General features: G+C 38.4%; 1 protein-coding gene across 1 annotated transcript; it reads left to right on the forward strand.

Moving 5' to 3' along the window:
* Positions 1-20883: 20883 nt before the first annotated feature.
* On the forward strand, positions 20884-22038 carry NPY2R (neuropeptide Y receptor Y2). The gene has a single exon (XM_007176707.3). It carries the CDS (start codon positions 20884-20886, stop codon positions 22036-22038), a length of 1155 nt encoding a protein of 384 aa, XP_007176769.2.
* Positions 22039-22447: the final 409 nt, after the last annotated feature.

A 22447-nucleotide genomic window follows, 5' to 3' on the forward strand; every position in this document is an offset into this window, starting at 1 on the left:
AGGGGATGAAAAAAGATATTCCATGCAAATGGAAATCAAAAGAAAGCTGGAGTAGCAATACTCATATCAGATAAAATAGACCTTAAAATAAAGAATGTTACAAGAGACAAGGAAGGACACTACATAATGATCAAGGGATCATTCCAAGAAGAAGATATAACAATTATAAATATATATGCACCCAATGTGGGGGCACCTCAATACATAAGGCAACTGCTAACAGCTATAAAAGAGGAAAACGACAGTAACACAATAATAGTGGGGGACTTTAACACCTCACTTACACCAATGGACAGATCATCCAAACAGAAAATTAATAAGGAAACACAAGCTTTAAATGACACAATAGACCAGATAGATTTAACTGATATTTATAGGACATTCTATCCAAAAACAGCAGATTACACTTTCCCCTCCAGTGTGCACAAAACATTCCCCAGGATAGATCACATCCTGGGTCACAAATCCAGCCTCAGTAAATTTAAGAAAATTGAAATCATATCAAGCATCTTTTCTGACCAGAGTGCTATGAGATTAGAAATGAGTTACAGGGAGAAAAACATAAAAAACACAAACACATGGAGGCTAAACAATACCTTACTAAATAACCAAGAGATCACTGAAGAAATCAAAGAGGAAATCAAAAAATACCTAGAGACAAATGACAATGAAAACACGACAATCGAAAACCTATGGGATGCAGCAAAAGTAGCTCTAAGAGGGAAGTTTATAGCTATACAAGCCTACCTGAAGAAACAAGAAAAGTCTCAAGTAAACAATTTAACCTTACACCTAAAGGAACTAGACAAAGAAAACAAACAAAATCCAAAGTTAGCAGAAGGAAAGAAATCGTAAAGATCAGAGCAGAAATAAATGAAATAGAAAAAAGAAAACAATAGCAAAGATCAATAAAACTAAAAGCTGGTTCTTTGAGAAGATAAACAAAATTGTTAAACCATTAGCCAGACTCATCAAGAAAAAGTGGGAGAGGACTCAAATCAATAAAATTAGACATGGAAAAGGGGAAGTTACAACAGACACTGCAGAAATACAAAGCATCCTAAGAGACTACTGCAAGCAACTTTATGCCAATAAAATGGGCAAACTGGAACATATGGACAAATTCTTAGAAAGGTATAACCTTCCAAGCCGGAACCACGAAGAAATAGAAAATATGAACAGAACAATCACAAGTAATGAAATTGAAACTGTGATTAAAAATCTTCCAACAATCAAAAGTCCAGGACCAGATGGCTTCACAGGTGAATTCTATCAAACATTTAGAGAAGAGCTAACACCCATCCTTCTCAAACTCTTCCAAAAAATTGCAGAGGAAGGAAAACTCCCAAACTCATTCTATGAAGCCACCATCACCCTGAGACCAAAACCAGACAAAGATACAACAAAAAAAGAAAATTACAGACCAATATCACTGATGAATACAGATGGAAAAATCCTCAACAAACTACTAACAAACAGAATCCAAAAACACATTAAAAGGATCATACACCATGAGCAGGTGGGATTTATCCCAGGGATGTAAGGATTCTTCAATATATGCAAACCAATCAATGTGATACACCATATCAGCAAATTGAAGAATACAAACCATAGGATCATCTCAATAGATGCAGAAAAAGGTTTTGACAAAATTCAACACCCATTTATGATAAAAACTCTCCAGAAAGTGGGCATAGAGGGAACCTACCTCAACATAATAAAAGCCATATATGACAAACCCACAGCAAACATCATTGTCAATGGTGAAAACCTGAAAGCATTTCCTCTAAGATCAGGAATGAGACAAGGATGTCCACTCTCACCACTATTATTCAACATACTTTTGGAGGTCCTAGCCATGGCAATCAGAGAAGAAAAAGAAATAAAAGGAACCCAAATTGGAAAAGAAGAAGTAAAACTGTCACTGTTTGCAGATGACATGATACTCTACATAGAGAATCCTAAGAATGCCACCAGAAAACTACTAGAGCTAATCAATGAAACTGGTAAAGTTGCAGGATACATAATTAATGCACAGAAATCTCTCACATTCGTATACACTAATGATGAAAACGCAGAAAGAGAAATAATGGAAACACTCCCATTTACCATAGCAACAAAAAGAATAAAATATCTAGGAATAAAACTACCTAGGGAAACAAAAGACCTGTATGCAGAAAACTATAAGACACTGATGAAAGAAATTAAAGATGATACCAACAGAGGGAGAGATATACCATGTTCTTGGATTGGAAGACTCAATATTGTGAAAATGACTATATGACCCAAAGCAATCTATAGATTCATTGCAATCCCTATCAAATTACCAATGGCATTTTTTACATAACTAGAACAAATCATCTCAACATTTGTATGGAGACACAGAAGACCCCGAATAGCCAAAGCAGTCTTGAGGGAAAAAAACGGAGCTGGAAGAATCAGACTCCCTGATTTCAGACTATATTACAAAGCTACATTAATCAAGACAATATGGGACTGGCACCAAAACAGAAACATAGATCAATGGAACAAGATAGAAACCCCAGAGATAAACCCACGTACCTATGGTCAACTAATCTATGACAAAGGAGGCAAAGATATACAATGGAGAAAAGACAGTCTCTTCAATAAGTGATGCTGGGAAAACTGGACAGGTACATGTAAAAGAATGAAATTAGAACACTCCCTAACACCATACACAAAAATAAACTCAAAATGGATTAAAGACCTAAATGTGAGACTGGACACTCTAAAATTCTTAGAGGAAAACATAAGAAGAACACTCTTTGACATAAATCACAGCAAGATCTTTTTTGATCCACTTCCTAAAGTAATGGAAATAAAAACAAAAATAAACAATTGGGACCTAATGAAACTTCAAAGCTTTTGCACAGGAAAGAAAACCATAAACAAGACCAAAATACAACCCTCAGAATGGGAGAAAATATTTGCAAACAAATCAATGGACAAAGGGTTAATCTCCAAAATATATAAACAGCTCATGCAGCTCAATATTAAAGAAACAAACAACCCAATCCAAAAATGGGCAGAAGACCTAAATAGACATCTCTCCAAAGAAGACATACAGATGACCAAGAAGCACATGAAAAGCTGCTAAACATCACTAATTATTAGAGAAATGCAAATCAAAACTACAATGAGATATCACCTCACACCAGTTCGAATGGGCATCATCAGAAAATCTACAAACAACAAATGCTGGGGAGGGTGTGGGGAAAAGGGAACCCTCTTGCACTGTTGTCAGGAATGTAAATTGATACAGCCATATGGAGAACAGTATGGAGGTTCCTTAAAAAACTAAAAATAGAATTACCATATGATGCAGCAATCCCACTACTGGGCATATACCCAGAGAAAACCATAATTCAAAAAGAGACATGCACCCCAATGTTCATTGCAGCACTCTTTACAATAGCCAGGTCATGGCAGCAACCTAAATGCCCTGTGACAGATGAATGGATAAAGAAGATGGGGTACATATATACAATGGAATATTAGCCATAAAAAGGAATGAAACTGAGTCATTTGTTGAGACGTGGATGGATCTAGAGACTGTCATACAGAGTGAAGTAAGTCAGAAAGAGAAAAACAAATATCGTATATTAACGCATGTATGTGGAACCTAGAAAAGTGGTACAGATGAACCGGTTCGCAGGGCAGAAGTTGAGACACAGATGTAGAGAACAAACGTATGGACACCAAGGGGGGAAAACCACGGTGGTGTGGGGATGGTGGTGTGCTGAATTGAGCGATTGGGATTGACATGTATACACTGATGTGTATAAAATAGATGACTAATAAGAAGCTGCAGTGTAAAAAAAAACCAAACAAACAAAAAAGAAACAACTAATACTAAACTTCCTTTGGGTTATTTGTATGGAAATATGTTAATATAAATGTTTCAGACATTACATGAAATTTCTAAAAATCTTATATGTTCTGGTATAATGTTATAAGTCATAATTCTAGTTATTACTTTAAAATGTATATCTCAGAAATAACTAAATTTCCTTGTCAATTGCATTATTATGAACTTTCATCAAATCTTTAACTGTGGTCATTTTTAAGTCATTTACATACACAAGCAATGTCATTTTTAAGTCATTTACAGACAGTTCTGGGTGTACTCTGATGCTTTCGCAAAAATGTTCCTATAAAAGAGTTTCATCTTCAAGGAATTCATGGAAAAGACTCTGACAGGTACAGGTTTCTGGTAACTGACTATACTGCTGAACTGAATGAATAAGCATTTTCAGAACTCTAATGGAAAACTGATGAATTCATAAAACTGCTAACAAACGATCAAGATAAAAAAAATAATTACATGGAACTGAGTGAACTGATGAGGATGATTACAATTTTTGTGACTTTCTGTTTGAATAAAAAAAAAATCTCACAAGAACTCAGAGGCAAAAAATATACAAATCAATTTTCACTGCAAAGTAAAGAGCTGTTACAGTGGAGGATTACTGGACTGAATGTCAATATTATGACATAGTATGAGTGTGTTTTGTGTTTGATAATTGCAATCATTGTTGTTTTTGTTGTGGTCATTCATTTACAATGCTTGGTGTCAGTTTATTTATCTCTTGTAAAAATATAAATAAATAAATAAATAAACAAATAAATAAGAAAAAAAATTAAAACACAGCTCTGACTTTTTCCTGATGTAATTATCAGATGTGTGTTTGTTTTAATACTAATTGATATTAGTTCGTCTGAACTTCCTAGATTTCTTATACTGTTTTACTGATCATATAAGCTAACACAATGTTGATGATTATGGATAATGTAAAATTGTGTTAATCTAAATTAAATCAGTGTGACAAATTGTTTTATATGAGCAGTAATCATGTTTCTAATGTGTCAGCTTAAAACATGATATTGAAGATCATTAGTTAACTTTACAACCTTGGACTAATATTAAACCAGTTAATAAATAATCTTTGGATCCCTGGATAACTTGTTACTTGAGAAAGAATACTGATACCTTGGTCAAAAGGCATAGTTTTCATTTTTTTTATTTTAAGTTTTTCAAATTCTTTTTGTTGTGATTGTAAATGGGATTGTTTTCTTAATTTATCATTCCTGATAGTTCATTATTAGTGTATAGAAAAGCAACAGATTTCTGTATATTAATCTTGTATCCTGCAACTTTACTGTATTCATTTATTATTTCCAGTAGTTTTTTTGGTGAAGTCTTTGGGGTTTTCTATATATAAAATCATGTCATCTATAAGTAGTGACAGTTTCACTTCTTCCTTTTCAATTAGGCATAGTTTTTCATTATATGTCACTTTGATCCTTAGTGTAGTGTATTAAAGTGGCTATACTTTGGGGTCTTGCTAATGAATGTGTACTGTTACTTTTGTCACTTTCCAGAGAGATAAAAGTGATGTGTGTGACTCTAGGGGGTGAGATTTTCTTGTCTGCTGAATTGCTTGTGTATGATAATTACCATTTATATACTTCTCAGTTAAATAGAAAGTAACTAATTTGGTTAAATGCTATAGTTCTTATTGGTATTTGAGCCTCTGGTAGGAGCATATATGTGTGTGAAATATGAAGTTTTCTGTTGTTCTCAAAGGAAGAAGAAAAAAAGTTTGTTCTAAAATAAAGTGTGATATTGTCCCAAAATATAAAAGAATTTAGTAAAGGGCAAAACTTGATTTTGTACAGCTAGCTGAATAAAGTTTGAGAGAAGTGAAATTTATCACTTGGTTTATATTACTTAAGATATGAAGGAATTATTAAGTATGTTAAAATATTGGCAAAGTTCACTCAGGTTGAGGGTTTATTCAGATAGTATTTTTTAAGGAACTTACAATCTTTTTATTTTCAAATATCGTATTAATACATCTAGAACAGGGTTTTCTCTCTGGTAGGATAACATTGTGTAGAGCATTTAGCTTACCCTTAACAAGGTATAGTAAATCATTTGTTTGTTTTACCTTCTATTCAATCTGCCCAGATTGTATATAATCTGTAATAATTTTCTGTGCTGGGGATTGACTGCATCATGCCTCTGATTATTTTAAAAATACTATAGAAAATTAAAAGTTTTATTCATTCACATTATAAAAGGGATATGAAAACAATTAGATTTTTTGTTATGCTTCATATTTCTTAATTAGCTCCAAGAATATTTGTAATATTTCCAAGCACAGAGTTGTTCAAGAGAAGGATAACTTTGTACAGTAAAATGCTGCTAATATAGATCTTTCAGAGATTACAGATGGATTGGAGAATTTTGGAGGTGTTTTAACACCCTCACTGATGATAATGTGTCTTTAGGCTCAGGGGAAACATAAAATAAATTCTTATAGAAGAGTTATATGTTATACCCAATAGCAGAGTTTACTCTCTGTCTTTCCAATATTGTTGATTATGGCAATAAATGAACTATAGTCATTCTGTTTCACCTGCAACTATAACATTTACTCTGAGGCTTTTAGCCTTACTATAAGCTCAGATCAGAATTTTTGTCTTAAGCCAAGAAGAACAGCTTCAGAGCTTCAAGGAATGGACTGTAAGAGAAACTCAAAAACTGATACTTCAAAGAGTAAAGTCTTGCATACAGATTCCCAGGCTGACTCACCTTGTGTGTCTTTGAGGTTGTGCCAGGGTACTGAGTCAAGATTTCCAGGGATCTTTTTAGTCCAGAAGCAGACAACTTTATGAAAGCAGAGGAATTATCCAAGATCCAGTGGGTCAAAAATTAATTGCATAAGACTAAAAATACTGAAAAAGGGCATTTTATTTTGATTATTTATTTGCAATATTGTAGATATTATGTTTAATGTTTTTGTCTTCTAAGGAATATATGTGGAGGCCTTATTTCTTTCTTCTTAAGCTATCTCTAGCCCTCAATTTAGAAGACTATGCATTTATAAACTGAATTTAAACTATGCATTTGTAAAATGAAATATATTTTTAAATGGTATCTGATTCTCACTTACACTGCAGAATTTGGAAACAAATATTGTGACTGAGTTTTCTTACTTTTCAAAGCAATATAGTTACTTGCATAGGTTTAATAATAATCTGCCCTACATTTTGCCAAGGCACAATTGGACAAATTTATTATGCAATGAAGGGCATTACACACAATACAATATTTGAGGATGATTCTCATTTATTCATGTAAGACAGGCCCACTACAAAGAAATAAGGATTGTATTTTATGTATGGAGTCACTACCTACAAAACCAACTAAAGAATACTATATGTAAGACCTCAAGAGTTGCACAACTCTTAAGATTAAAGTTAGTGCATAGTAAAGCATTCTAAACTCTCAAACCCAGGACAGCTAATCTTTTCTAGACCTAATCTCTGGACATGAGTTTGGGGAGGAAATCATTGAGGTTTTAGAAGGGAAGGAAAAAAATTTGGCCCAGTGTTTGCCTGATATGGATAATAACCCATTGTAGCTTTACAATCACCTGGAATATCTCTGTAGGAGTGAATATCTATTTTTAGTAGATAAGAGTAAAGTAGGAGGTAAGGAAAGAATAGTTTTAAGAAATGTGGTGTTTGAGAGTAAAGATGTAATGGAAGAGATTATAGGATCTGGTAAAGGTATTTAACTGAGAACTGACATGTAGGGGGAGAAGGCAAGATGCCTATTTGATAGTAATTACTAATACTATCTAAGAGGTTACTCTGAGCTAGACTTAACACTCTGCAGTGTCAGATACTCTATGTATATTGTCCCATCTATTAATCTTTGCAACAGCTTTATAGGTTGGGTATTATTAACTCTCATTTCCAGATGAGGAGTATGAAGCCCAGAGAACTTGCCCAAGCGAGTTGTCCCAAAATGGATGGTGAATAAATGGCATAACAAGGAGTTGAATCCAAGTAGGGTAACCCCAGCCCTTTCACACTTAACCACCAGGCTGCAGCTGCCTCTCTATTAGATGTGTGAGTGATTATTTATTCCAGGCACAAGCAGGGATTAACTTTAGAAATAAGAACTTGCGTGAAGAGTGGAATCAAGGAGGAATTGAAGGATTTGCATCCTTGAGTCAGAAGAATATGGACTTTCTTTAGCAGTTCAGGGATACCTAGTTTCTCAGCAATTTAGGAATATCTACTTTTCTTGCAGTGGAGAAGGATAACTTGTGCTTAGAAGAGGAGGTGAAGAAGGAGGGAGAGATCTGCTCAGAATTATCTGTAAGAGAAGTGAGATCTAACTGGGCAAGGTAGCGGTGGAGCAAGGAAGAGGAAATGAAGAGAGATGGAGAAGATAGTTCCAAAAAATTTGTGTAATGATAAGTTAACTGGTTAAAAGGAGGAATATCTGGAAGACTACCTTTTCATACCTCTCCTATACATGCAAATGTACAAGATACATTTAGTGTCATCTGTGTACGAGGCACTGTGCTAGAGGCAGATGATACAGTGGTGGCTAAATCAGACTCAGAGCTGCCCTCAGGGTCTCAATGTCTAGTTGGGAAGATAGGTGTTCATCAGGTAGTAAAATCATCACATAGAAGTGCACAATTCAAAGTGTTACACGTGTTGAAGAGACAAAGCAGGGTAAGAGCTCTCTGATAGGCAAATTTGACCTGTTTAGCATGGTGAGGGACTGTTTCTCTATGGAAGTGAGTCCCTGACTTCTAACTAGAAAGTAAATTAAGCAAAGAGATATGTCCCTAGGAATTTACACTGGATACTTTTATATCTACAAATAATTTTATCTATGGAAACAAAATGTATTATCACATTAAATCTGTATGAACAGTAGGAAGTGAAAAAGTGCCCAGCAATTTCTGAAGAACATAAAACGTCTGAATAATTCAGATAAAATTCTGTTCTGTCACTCTTGCTTATTTATTTGCCTCTTTATTTATTGGCATATGAGAGGATGTCCCCCTAGATTAGTGCTTGTCAAAAGTAGATATATATTTACATTATCTGGGGGGCTTGACAATTGCAGAATGCACCTCTTACCCCAAGAGTTTCTTTGGCTGCATTGTCTAAGGTGGAATCTTGGAATCGGCATTATTATGAGGGACCTCATATGATTTTGATGAAGGGAACCCTAGCACCACCGTTTGATAAAAATAGCCCTAGTGCATAATTGTATTCCACATTTGTATTTTCTCCACTATGTTTATCTAGATATACTCTTAGTATCATACCTAGGTTACAACATATAATCCACTTAACAGAAGGCAATACTTAACATTTTCTGTATGCTCTCCACATGACAGGTAAACTTAATTAAGTAACTGGTGCCTCCAAACAAAACAATTTCTTTATCATATTTCAGTGTGCTAGCAAACCAGGAGCAAGGTGAATGAATTAGTCAAAAGCCTTATTCTAGCTATTTTTTATACTCTTACAAAATAGAAGAAATCAAAAAGATGCCAGAGGACAGAATTGCTATAAAATTATGTTTCCATAATATTTGCTTTTAGTTATTAATGTTGAGAGAATAACTCAGTGATGATAAAGAAAATGTAGACTAAATCCCAGGAAATGAATTTTTAAAAAAAAATTATTTAGTTTTATTTATTTATGGCTGTGTTGGGTCTTCGTTTCTGTGCGAGGGCTTTCTCTAGTTGTGGCAAGTGGGGGCCACTCTTCATCGCGGTGCACGGGGCTTTCACTATCGCGGCCTCACTTATTGCGGAGCACAGGCTCCAGACGCGCAGGCTCAGTAATTGTGGCTCACGGGCCCAGTTGCTCCACGGCATGTGGGATCTTCCCAGACCAGGGCTCGAACCCGTGTGCCCTGCATTGGCAGGCAGATTCTCAACCACTGCGCCACCAGGGAAGCCCGGAAATGAATTTTTTATTCAAGTGTGATCTAGATGTTAAATGATTAAATTGAGTGTCTTGGTAATTATTTCCAAGAATTCAACAAAAGATTCTGAATATATCACCCATGCATGATAATATGGTTTTCAGAAGGTTATTTCCAACAGGCAATGGTATCCAAGTGCTAGGTAAAGCCAAGAAGGCCTCTATCTAGGTTTACATTGAGTTGAGTTACTTCCTGCATGAAACACTTCCCTGATTCTTCCCCTTCCACACACACAACTCTTATAAACAAAAACAAAAACTGAACATTACTTCTTTGTGGCCTCAAATTGAAACTGAGCAGGACCCTGTGGGGATCCTGGGCACTTAAAGCCTTTCTGTGTCCCTCATTTCTTGATTACAGGAAATAGGCTTCATTCAGCCTCCATGACCTTCCCTGAGTTCCAATGGGCAGGTTCAAACAGTTGCTAATCAGGGAAGGGAGGGGATGCAGAGATAAGGGAGGATCAGTCAAGAAACAGTAGTGTAGCCTTGGGGCAGGGTCCTGGTTCCCTCTCAAGGGATACACATAACTATATCTTTGAGCAGTTTTGCAGATACTGAAACCCCCACCAGGTGGGAGAAGTTAACTATATGCTGCCCACAAGCACGTAGACCCCAGATGGGTTGGAACTAGAAGGTTGATGATGCTGACTCCAGATTACCTCCCCACCAACCAATCAGAATAATGTCCATGAGCTGATCACACCCCCTTTGAACTATTACTATAAAATTTCTCACTACCCCCTCCAGGTTTGTACACACAGTTTTGAGGGCATTAGCCTGCTGTGGCCCTGTTTGCCTGGCAAAGAAATAAAACTATTCTTTTTTACTTTACCCAAAAATCTGTCTCCAAGATTTAATTCTGTGTTGGAGTACAGAGGCCAGATTTGGCATTGAAATCCATTATGTCAGAGTCTGCCAGAAAATCTCAAGCTGTTTATGGTACTTCTTTATTTAAAAGTCTACATACTTGGACTAGAAACAACCAGGTCTTTGTGTCATTCGCCTTGTATGGACATCATCTGACACAGTACCTATAACAAATTAGATACTCTATAAAGATTTGTTGACAGGAGTTGTGAGTAATAAAATGCTTACATGGATTTTTATATAACTCTTTTTTACTACAAAGAGTAGTGAGTCCTGAATTTAATCCTACTTGCATTATTCATTTCACGTTTTGAAATTTTTACATTGAATAAGTCATTTCATCATCTCCAAAATAACATGTGAAAACTATATATAAATCTTTGACTTCTCATCTCTCAAAATAAACCAATAGTAATTTAGTATGAGAGCTTTGATTTTACTTGTACTTTTTTTGAGAAAATTTTAAAATTAAATTTGTTTTGGGTGTATGATTCAAAAACTACATATCATATTATGTCTCTATATGCTACAAGGATAAACACTTATAAAATAAAGTTGATATTTCTAAAAGGGTGCAGGTTTCCCCTTTAGCCATGGGCCTCCTGTGCATGTTTCAGATAATCCAATGAATATTTGCATTGATTAAATTCTGAATTCCACATAAAAATGTCCCTTCCTTTGTTCCGTGTTAAAATTTGAACTGTAAATCATTTGCATTTAAATATCCTAGATTTGGTCCTTTACCAGTCTCAATATCCATTTGGATGATCACCAAAAGATAAAAATCTCAGCAAAATGTTGCATATGTTGCTTACAATCTTGCTTAATTACTTTGAATCTGTAATTCAAAATTCAAAACAAAAATAAAAATCCAGAATCCATAGAAATACAAATCATAGCAAATGATATTTATGTCCAGTTTAGGATTTAGCATACATTTCACTTTGAATGACTAGTTGCTTTTCTTGAATGAGACACCTGTCTACATAACACACTGCATACAAGGACTGTAAGAGAATCCAGACTGTGAGCTTTGTGAAATTCACTGTCTGGGCCACTTCTTGCCCACTCACATGTTTACTGGTCCACTTGTTCCAAATGAACTAAGAGCAATGAGATAGAAGGAAGATAGAAGGAAGTAGAACAAGATTACCTTTTCATCAGAACAAGTGTGATTAGACTGGCTAGTTTTTAAAATGGTAGACTATTTTAAAAGTTATTACACTTGCAGCTCCATTTACATAAACTAGTCTTTTTCTCTATGTCTACTTGGTACATCCTCCATTGTATCTGTTCAGATATGAACTTAACTCCCATTGTTCCTTTTCATATCCAATCAGAAATATATCTACAACCTATTGAGAATCAACAGTATAACAAAATGCACATTAGGATAGCTAAGCTCCATAATTTTTTACTATAGGAGAGTATTATTGAAACTTTAAAAAGAATTTCTGTAGGAAGGACTTAATAAGCCTAAGAATAAATAAATAAATTTATTGAACATTTAAATAAAGCAAGACAGAGTCAGTTTCAAATATACTAAGCACTATAACTGTTAAGCTAACCTGATTATTAACATTTCCTAACTAGGGACTTGTTATTAGGCTTTTTTTTTTTCAGTCTAAGAATTTAAGTACATTATTTAATAAAAGCTAATAAGCCTCACTGAGCTTTTCTTACATGACTGGGTTTAGAGAATTCCTCTGCATGGGTTTGCTTTCTTTTCTCTTTCTGTTCTTTGCTCTTCCTCCCTTCCTTGGGCTGGTGTCCTGATTTATGGAGCTTACTTCTTTCTCCTTCTGGAATCAGCTTCCACATTCCAGCTGCACTACACTATTTCATTCTGTCTGTGATTTAAGTTAGGGTTGTATGGCTTGAAGCTTATTTAATAATCTCTCAGGAAACACTGACATTAAGGGGGAAAAAAATAGCTTTCTGAACTTTCCCCCAGGAATCAGAACACATTTGTTCTTTCCGGTGCTTTTATTAAAAAAATTAAAATTTAAAATTCAGTTTCATTTGCACTAGCCACATTTCAAGTGCTCAATAGCCACATGTGGCTAGTGGCTACCTTATTAGACAGTGCAGATATAGAACATTTCCATCATTCCAGAAAGTTTTATTGGAAAACATTGTTTTAGATAATGTATATTTCTTTCTTTGCTCTTTTTACAATCGTTATAAATTACTTTTATAATCAAAATAACAACGAAGTTATTTACACATTGGAGGATGCTTCCTTGCTCTCAAAATAAATTTAGACTGAAGGAAATCCATATCATGATTTACTTTATCTAAAAAATATGTATCATTAATGGCCTTCTATCCTGACATCATCTAACTGTTTTTTTAAATGAAGCATTTCTGTGAAATTTCTCATTCCAACCATCTAAAATACCAAATTGTTCAGTTATTCACCATGTTCTTTACTTTAGTCTCATTGAGAACATCTATTCAACCAGAAGTGGGAAAAAAATTACTTATTTAGCAATTAATATTTGGCTGCATTCCTTTTATGTGTATGTGCACTAAGGAATGGTCTATGGGTAGGGAAAATGGTAGGAGAGTCATATTTTGGATATTTTAGGAGGTTTGTCAAACATCACATAGAAATATGAGAGGCTACAATATTGGAAGCCCATGGGCCAGGCTGCAGATATCTATCCATCTGTCTATCCATCTGTCTGTCTATCTATCCCTATCTATATCTCCTTATTTATTTTGGTCTGCACAGATCTGGGCCACCTGGGGGTTGACGTTTTAAAAATTAATTTCCTTCATTTAAAACCTGGAAGATTTTTAAGAATATGGATTTTGCTTCTCTTAAAATATCAGATCTCATAATACTGAATCTATATTTTTGCAGGGCAGTTCAGTGGAGTCTGAGAAGCAGTCTCCTCCTTTAGAAGAAGCATGTGCTTTGTGCTTTCTGACACATGGTAGCCCCCAACCCTCCCTACTGTCTACTGCAGCTTAGGCTGCTGGTATATTGAGGTCATTGGCCCTAGCTATAGGCATCTGAGTTTGAGTCTGCTCCCTAAGAGAGGAGTAATCAGAACATATTCTAGTTAGATGAGAAATTGCCCAAGGAACTGAATGATTTGACACAATAGAAATCAGGCAGTAAAAATTGTGTCCTGTCTCAATTTGTATTAATCAATATTTCACCACCACTTCCACCACCTTCTATCAGTGTCTTGATGGGATTTATTGGCATTTATTGGAGTGGCTCATTGCTGCTGTACTACAGAGTATGTGCACACTAAAAGATATCTGTTAGATCTTAATGCACAAAAAAGTCATGAGTTAATTGTCAAAACTATCCTTGATAATATGATACACAAAAAAGCAACTTTAATTTCCATGGATCAGTTTCTCATGCAATTCTGTACTTTACTGTAAAGCATTAATCAAAGAAGTCATGCAGTCTTAACAGGACTGCTGACTAGATGTCCATGGAGCTATGTGACTCTTCTAAGACTCATATGTATCGATAAGAGAGTGAGACAAATATTTGTATGTGCTTGCTAAGATGCTTCCGAAAACCAGTTCTAAAAGGAGGCAAAGTTGTTTTGTGCAACCCATATCAGTGAAATCTGCTGAGTCCTCCAAAGCAATTACAGCACTCATCTGTTTTCCTGTGTATTTGTTTTTATGATTGTTGTTTTAAGCCACTCCTACTCTTCTAGAGTTACAGCTCCTTGGCACATAGTTCATTCTTCACTGGTGCAAATATATTAAGAAACATGGAACGTGTTGCAGAAAACACATGTGTGAACAAGGAATATTTCTCCAAGGTAAAAAATGTACAAAAATATTTTAAGTGGAACTGTGTAGAACATCTTAGATATTTCCAGTTCTATGTATTTTTGTTTATTGGTAATTGAAAAGCCCAAGCTGCTTTGTTTTCTCAATAATTTCTGTGCTCCTGTGGGCATAATTCTACACTAGCCAGAAGATCAATTTCAGATTAGGCTGAGTAAAAATGCCTTACACATGCAACACTATCAGGGTGTGGGCAAGCCCTCATAGACTGAAACCTCAATGTTCTTGAGAAGAGGACTTAACTAATATTTTGGAGAGTATTTTTTGATTAGCTTAATCTTTTTTATACTTCTGAGAAATTTCAAGTGAAGCAGTATGATCATCCTCATTTCAGAAATGAAGAGACTGATGCATAGAAGGAAAGTAATGTGTGCTAAGCCCCAGCACAAGATATTTGAGGAAAGGCTTCGGTTTCCAGTTTCAGTCTTTTGTTTTCCTAGTTCGATAGGCTCTGCTGCCCCCTCTAAAAATGAACAAGGGAAGAGAGATTGGCTGAAAACTGCGAGAAGGAATGGCTCTGAATTAAGAGCTTCTGGGAGGAATACTGAGGGAACAGACCCCACAGCTTTGTTGACTGACTCCGCAATCCTGTTTTGCTCTGATGCTTTAACTCAGCCTGGCGGGCTCCAGCCATTAGCAGAGGGCATCGCCAGGAGGAGACTGGTGAGAGCATTTCGGAGACACGCACGCATCGTGGCACGAGTAGCTTGGGTCATGACCAAAGAGCGAAGGATCCAAAAGTCAGCTAACTGGAGAGATCAAGTTTTAGTTTTGTCTTGTTTTGTTTTGTTTTTGTGACCCTTTGTTTTCTCCTTCCTATTCTAGCTTTTGCCCTGAGCAGCAGCGTACACCACCTGGGCTGCCGGCTTTTGAATCTGAATGCGCGCTACCCAACTTGTAAACTGTCAACAGACACCAGTTCAGGAAATTGCAACCAATTGAGCGTGGGCATACAGGATCTGAACTCGCTTCTCCTTCCCGTTGGAGCGCAGCGACCGCCCAGTTAGAGTTGCACCGGCGCCCTGCGCTCCAGCCCTGGCGGAGGGTTGGTCCTCCGCGCGCAGTCGTGCGGCGCTTTTCCGTGGTTCTGCGCGGGGTCCAGCCCCCCACCTCTGCTCCTACAAGCAAAGAGGAGAGCGACTCCTGGTTGCAGTTCTGGGACTTTACCATCTCCGCCAAGTCGCCGGGCTTCTGTCTCCCAGGTTCGCCTCGAGCCAGCTCGAGGTCTCCTCTCACCCGCAGCGCCCGCAGCTGGGACTGTCCGCCCCGCCTTCGCCCTAGCCCTCGCCTTGGCCTTGGCCCTGGCCTCTCCTCGGTGGATGTGGTGAGCCCGGCCCTAGTCCGGGGTCTGTCCTCGCCGGGCCGTCTCTCATAGAACTGAGGAGCGGGAGAATAAGGGAGGGGTTGGTGGACGGTAGGAGTGGTGCGAACACCCAGAGTATCAAACTTGGGGGTGGCCAGTGGGGGTCAGGGGAGAAGAGAAGCCGTTGCAGGCGGCGGTGGGGACCCGAGAGGGGGCGCTGGGCAGGGTCCCGCTGCGCGCGCTCCAAGCCCTCCAGGGGGAGAGACCTGGACTCTGTTTCCAGCTCCATCGCACGGAGAATTTCCGTCCAGCCTTCGCCATTGCGGGACACTCGTCCCCCACCCTCCGCCCCTGTTTCTTTTTCCTCGAGGGAGGGATTCGCCTCCCGCCTCCGGAGCCTCGGATCCCCACCCGCTCCTCTGGCCGCGCAGTGCGGGGCGGGGCGGTGCCCTTGCGCTCTGCTGCGGAGGTGGGCTGCGGACCCCAGCGGCGCAAACCTCCTAGCGGCTCCGACTGTCAGGCGGACGCTGCGCTCTCCTGCTCTCCCGCGCGCGTGCGGCTGCCCAGCACCGTCGGAGCGGACGGATTGGGCCTGCCTTTGGGAACCGCCCAGTGCCTTCTCCGGGTCGGCGGGCTAGATAATCATCAGACTGACAGGCGGCACACGTCTGGCTTCCACGTCTCAACAGAAGCCCGAGGGCCGGGTCAGTAAGTGTAAGTCCTAACTGATTCACCTTCTGGTAATGAGAACACCCCCAAAAAAGCTTTCGGGTCCTTTGAAGAGGGATGGGAGAGGTCCTCATGAGTGTAGGGGCTTTTTTTCCACATTTAGGCCGAAGATGGGCATTGTGGGTGAGACCATCCCTGTTTTCTACACTCACTGGAATATTCTTTACCCACTGAAGAGTCTTGACTATTTCCTTGACTCTTCTTAGAGAGAGGTAATTATCTTTCCAGAACAGCAGGTTGTTACTGTTCTTGCCTCTTTAAAAATAAACACCTGTTTGGGGGGAAGGTCATACTGCATTCTCCAAAGCTGTTCAAGAATGGACACATTTATGTAAGCGTTTGCTGGTTCTGCACCAGAAGGGCTCACTCCCTGGTAGGAGCATATGGTGGACAAAAAGGAGGCAAAAGGAAAAGCTTTAAGGCTTTTGGAAATAGGGACACATCGTGTAAACTCAGTGACACGAAATACACAGTGCTGTTTTCAAAGGTCAGAGGCTCAAATAGACAGAAGAGGGACATTCCCAATCGCCTTGGTGAATATTTTCAACTTTCTGCTTATCAGACAAACGGTCATGTCTTACATGCAACATTCTGGATGTCCACACCCCCTCTCTCCAGGACTAATACATATAGGGCATATGGCATATTTTCTGGGATTCTTCCCTGAGAAAAATTCCTGGAAAGTGTTGTGATTGTAAAGATATTAAGTTTTTACTAAGGCCAACCTGTGACAGTAAGAATACTGTTGCAAAAAGCCAAACAAATTTAAATATGGAGTCAAAGCATAAACTGGTTTCCCACTTAGATAATTTGAAGTTCTTTGACTCTCTGGGGAAAACAAGTCCTGAAGCCATTTTCCTACTCTACGAAGAAATAGTTCTATAGCAGAATCTCTAACGATTCACTCGTTCAAGAAAACTACCACTCACAGTTCTCCTTGAATGTCTTGAACAGTGTGAATGCCTCATTTTTACCTTATTTCATGGAAAGGTTTTCCCCCTTTTCTATTCATCTTTGAATTTTTGTGCTTTTGAGGTTTTACTCTGGCAGCTCCCTCTGTGTACTCTCTTATCCTCTTCCACTTTTCCAGAAGTGAAGTCATAAAATTATACATTCTCTGGGTAACACTCTGACCTGGTTGAAGGCCAGTCGTCTGCTTGAGAACAGCTATTAGAATCCACATGCTAATACCCTGTAGATCAATAATCATTCCTGTAGAGAAGCTTTAAAGAAGGGAATAAAGAAAATGAGACTGAAAAGAAAAAGCAAATTAAGTTAATAAATCAAATATGCTCCTAATAACCGTCAATCTTGGGCTTGCTCTCAATTTAGTTTGCTGCAAACCTCAAATTCAGACCTTCTGGAGTCTCGTTAGTTCTGTTAATGACTTGTCAGTATTGACTAATTGTGCTCTGTAGAGTCTCTTTCTTAGTCTAAGGGAAATGGAAGGGCCCATCAAATAAAACACTCCAAGATTTGAATGGTTAGTTTCCACTTTCTCTAATCACTAAAGAATGGAGGCAAGTGCAAAAGGTGGCCTGGGTTCTTTAGAACATTCTATTTGAAATGTATGCAGAGAGAACGAGAATATATCAGTAAAGAAAATGCATGAGTACGTGAAAATCTCTATCATCTCTGTGATAAGCAACTATTAGTGTGTGTGTGTGTTAAGCCCTTGGAGAGAGAAAGTTTCCTTGTGGTATGTACTGACTAACAATTTTTAATGTTCTAATCAGAGATTATATCTTGGAACAACTTTCTTGTAGAGGTGGTTACCTGATTAAGAACAAGAAAATAAGCACAGAGATGTCATATCAGAGCAAGAATCCTATATAGGCAATTATCTTCAGTAAAGGAAAGGATCAAAATTGTTACTTTGTGTTTTGCTAACCTCAATTATTCAGTAAAATTGTGCTTTCCATATTTGCTAAGATTTAAACAATGAATGGAAACAATCCAGACTGTGTCCTAAAAGACACAGCTGTGGTGGGGAAGCTGAAGGAAAACAACTGTGATGTGTCATGTGCTCCTTGTGGGATTAGAAGTGAGCACAGGTTGTTGAGATAAGTGAATAAGGAGGGCAGAGAGGCATGAGAAAGGCTGATGTGTTGCTGGAATTGGAAGTAGTTTGGGATGACAGAAGCATCAGATATATCCTAAGATGGCAGGAGAGATGAAGGCAGGGTTGAGTTCAAGGAAAGCTTTGAATGTCATACAGTGGAGTTGGGATTTTCTTGTGTATGTCAGTGTTATCAGCCTGTACATGCAGCAACTGTAGTGGGAGAGCAAATTAATGAAAACATATATGCAGGGGCAGCTCAGCAGATCATGCAAAACAGAACCTATTCAAGAATGCAAAAGAGAAGGAATTTAATGCAGGAAATTGGTTACACAAGTGATGGAAGCCAAGCAGAGGATGTTGAGGCCACACAGGAATTAGCAAGAGCAAAGAATCATTACTACCTCCAGATAGAGGGACACAGGGAAAAAGCGGTGTGACTGAATCCAGGGACCATGTGCCGCCACTGGAAACAAAATCACTGCAGACCATTCCCGTGGGAGCCAGCCATAGAGGGATGGCTGAGGCACTGGTAAGAGGAGAGAGGGAGGGAGAAGAGTACAGTGGCTTCTGGATTCCTTCCTCCTGCCTCCTAGTTACCTGCCAGTGCCTCCTGTTGGCCAAGCGCAGCCAGCATCCCAATGTCCTGGGCACCTGGAAATATGGTCTGCAAGAGTCAGCCCTCCAGCGTCAGGGGAAGAATGGAGCTGAGCAAACAGGCTCAGCCAGACACTGTCTGTGGCATGAATAAATATGACTCACCTACCAATGTAGGTAGATGTGATTATGGTTAATAAAAAACAAATTCATTTCAAAGAGGTTCTGAATTAATGGTGGCAGCCTTTTTTCATTATGAGTGTATTCAAAAAGTACTACCATTATGATGTTGGGCTCGGGATGTTTCTATAGACTTGAGAAGGTAACTTTGTATTAGAAACTGATTAGTATTATTTGAAGCAATTTGGAGATGTTGGGGAAATGAAATGATCACATTTGAATTTCAGAAAAAACATTTTAATGTCAGAGTATGCTCTATTAAGTAAATGTAAGAGCTTTAGAGTAAGGGCACTATCCTATTGTCTTTTCCCCCAGCACAAATCCTAATTCCTGACAGTGGGTTTTAAATACTTGCTGAATGCATGTTTGAGTAAGTATAAGCATCATGAGAGTGGAGCCACCTCTGGCATTTAGTAGATGCTTAATTATATTAGTTAAGTGAATGAATGAATGAATGAATGAGGAAAGAAACGAAGGAAGGAAGAAAGGATAGGGAAAAGGGAGATAAGTTAGACAACTATTAGAGTTATTACAGTAAGAAATCAAGAAGGACAAAATTAATGTGGTAGAAATAAGAGGACCATTGGGAGAGATATTTAAGAGTAGTCTGAGGGTTCTCTTAAACATGTGGGCTAAAGGAGATGAAAAAGCCTGCATAGTTACCTGCTTTTTAACTTTACGTGGCTTAATTAATGAGGATAGTATTGACTTAAGTAGGGCACACAGAAGGATTCTGAGGGTTGAGGTGGGTGACTAGAGAAGAAAAGTGTTAAAACTTTTGTATTCAGGGATTAGAGAGAGATGAAATTCAGACTGGACATATTTTCATACAGTTCCTATGTAGGATTCTGCTGTATGTCAGGTAGGAAGTTTATTTCAGATCATCAAAAAAGCTGTTGTTTTACACAGGCTACCTATTTTTAATGCTAATCCCTACATTAGAAAAAATGGCTATGAAACAGAATCTGCTGTTTATCTTAAATATTTTATACTCCTAAAGTCCAAGCACCAGGCAAAGGATTTTAATATTTGTCTCTTTTCTGTGCAATTAGTTGCTATATTTATAAATTTAAAGCAGTCAAGATATTGAAGCAAACTTTATCTACCTTAAAATTAATTTGATGAATTTATAGCAGTTATAAAATTAATTGATAATGTTTGTAATATCCATCTCACTTAAACTGGATTGAATCAATTTGGTCACATTCACATAGGAATTGTGTCTATACTATAGACATTACATTTTGCCTTCATAATATACATTTCAAGGATCTGATTTAATTCATCCATATTTGTGAATAGACTTATTAAAGGGTCTACTTTATTGAAATGTTCTACTATGTGCAACTTTAGGGATCAGAGGACAGGTACTTTGAGCCCCAACCAAAATGAAACCAATCCATTTGTGATATTCCTTGCACCCTTGAGTTTTCCTCGTTCCATATTTGTTCATTTTTTAAATTGTAGATTCTTGTGCTAGTTGATGAAAATGGGCCTATTAGGTGCAGAGGCTGATGAGAACCAGACAGTGGAAGAAATGCAAGTGGAGCAGTTCGGTCCAGGGCACACCACTCCTAGAGGGGAACTGGCCCCTAACTCTGAGCCGGAGCTTATAGACAGCACCAAGCTGATTGAGGTACAGATCGTCCTTATATTGGCCTATTGCTCCATCATCTTGCTTGGGGTGATTGGCAATTCCTTGGTGATCCATGTGGTCATCAAATTCAAGAGCATGCGTACAGTAACCAACTTTTTTATTGCCAATCTTGCTGTGGCGGATCTTCTGGTGAACACCCTGTGCTTGCCATTTACACTTACTTACACCTTAATGGGGGAATGGAAAATGGGTCCTGTCCTATGCCACTTGGTGCCCTATGCCCAGGGCCTGGCGGTACAAGTGTCCACCATCACCTTGATAGTAATTGCCCTGGACCGGCATCGTTGCATTGTCTACCACCTGGAGAGCAAGATTTCAAAGCGAATCAGCTTCTTGATTATTGGCTTGGCTTGGGGAATCAGTGCCCTTCTAGCAAGCCCCCTGGCCATCTTCCGGGAGTATTCACTGATTGAGATTATTCCTGACTTTGAGATTGTGGCCTGTACTGAGAAGTGGCCTGGTGAGGAGAAGAGCATCTATGGCACTGTCTATAGTCTTTCCTCCTTATTAATTCTGTATGTTTTGCCTCTGGGCATCATCTCTTCTTCCTATACTCGTATCTGGAGTAAACTTAAGAACCATGTCACCCCTGGAGCTGCTAATGACCACTACCATCAGCGGAGGCAAAAAACCACCAAAATGCTGGTGTGTGTGGTGGTGGTATTTGCAGTCAGCTGGTTGCCGCTCCATGCCTTCCAACTTGCTGTCGACATTGACAACCAAGTCTTGGACCTGAAGGAGTACAAACTCATCTTCACTGTGTTCCATATCATTGCCATGTGCTCCACCTTTGCCAACCCCCTTCTCTATGGCTGGATGAACAGCAACTACAGAAAGGCTTTCCTCTCAGCCTTCCGCTGTGAGCAGAGGTTAGACGCCATTCACTCGGAGGTATCTGTGACATTCAAGGCTAAAAAGAACCTGGAAACCACAGAGAACAATGGGCCCAATGATTCTTTCACAGAGGCTACCAACGTCTAAGGCAACTGCCATGTGAAAATATATGGATGAATTCTGACCAGAACTGTAAACCTGGTTGAGTGGGGTGTGCAGGTGCATCCTCATTTCCCATTTTAAGGAAGCATCTGAATGGAAGCATCTGCAGTGTAATTCATGGAAAACTGGTTGGCAGAGTCTAGTAAAAACACTCAAATTCAAAGACAAGGCAACAAAACAGTTTGCTTACAGTTGCTTAGATTGTAGGTTGGATTATGAATAAAAGCAGAGAGAAATGGTTTTGACTGTTTCCCAGAGTGAAGGAAACGTGAACAAGGAGTTGGTGTTATCAGCATTGCTAAGAGGTGGTGGGTAAAAAAGTTGACTTTAAAATCACATTAGTGCATAGAATGAGGATGACATATAATTCACTGCTCCCCCCTCATCTGATAAA

The sequence above is a fragment of the Balaenoptera acutorostrata genome, chromosome 5 (genome assembly GCF_949987535.1).
Source record: "Balaenoptera acutorostrata chromosome 5, mBalAcu1.1, whole genome shotgun sequence".
Taxonomy (NCBI): Eukaryota; Metazoa; Chordata; class Mammalia; order Artiodactyla; family Balaenopteridae; genus Balaenoptera; species Balaenoptera acutorostrata.

Bases quoted from the DNA above. Each gene is read 5' to 3' on its own strand.
- NPY2R (XM_007176707.3), top strand. From the start codon at position 20,884: ATGAAAATGGGCCTATTAGGTGCAGAGGCTGATGAGAACCAGACAGTG.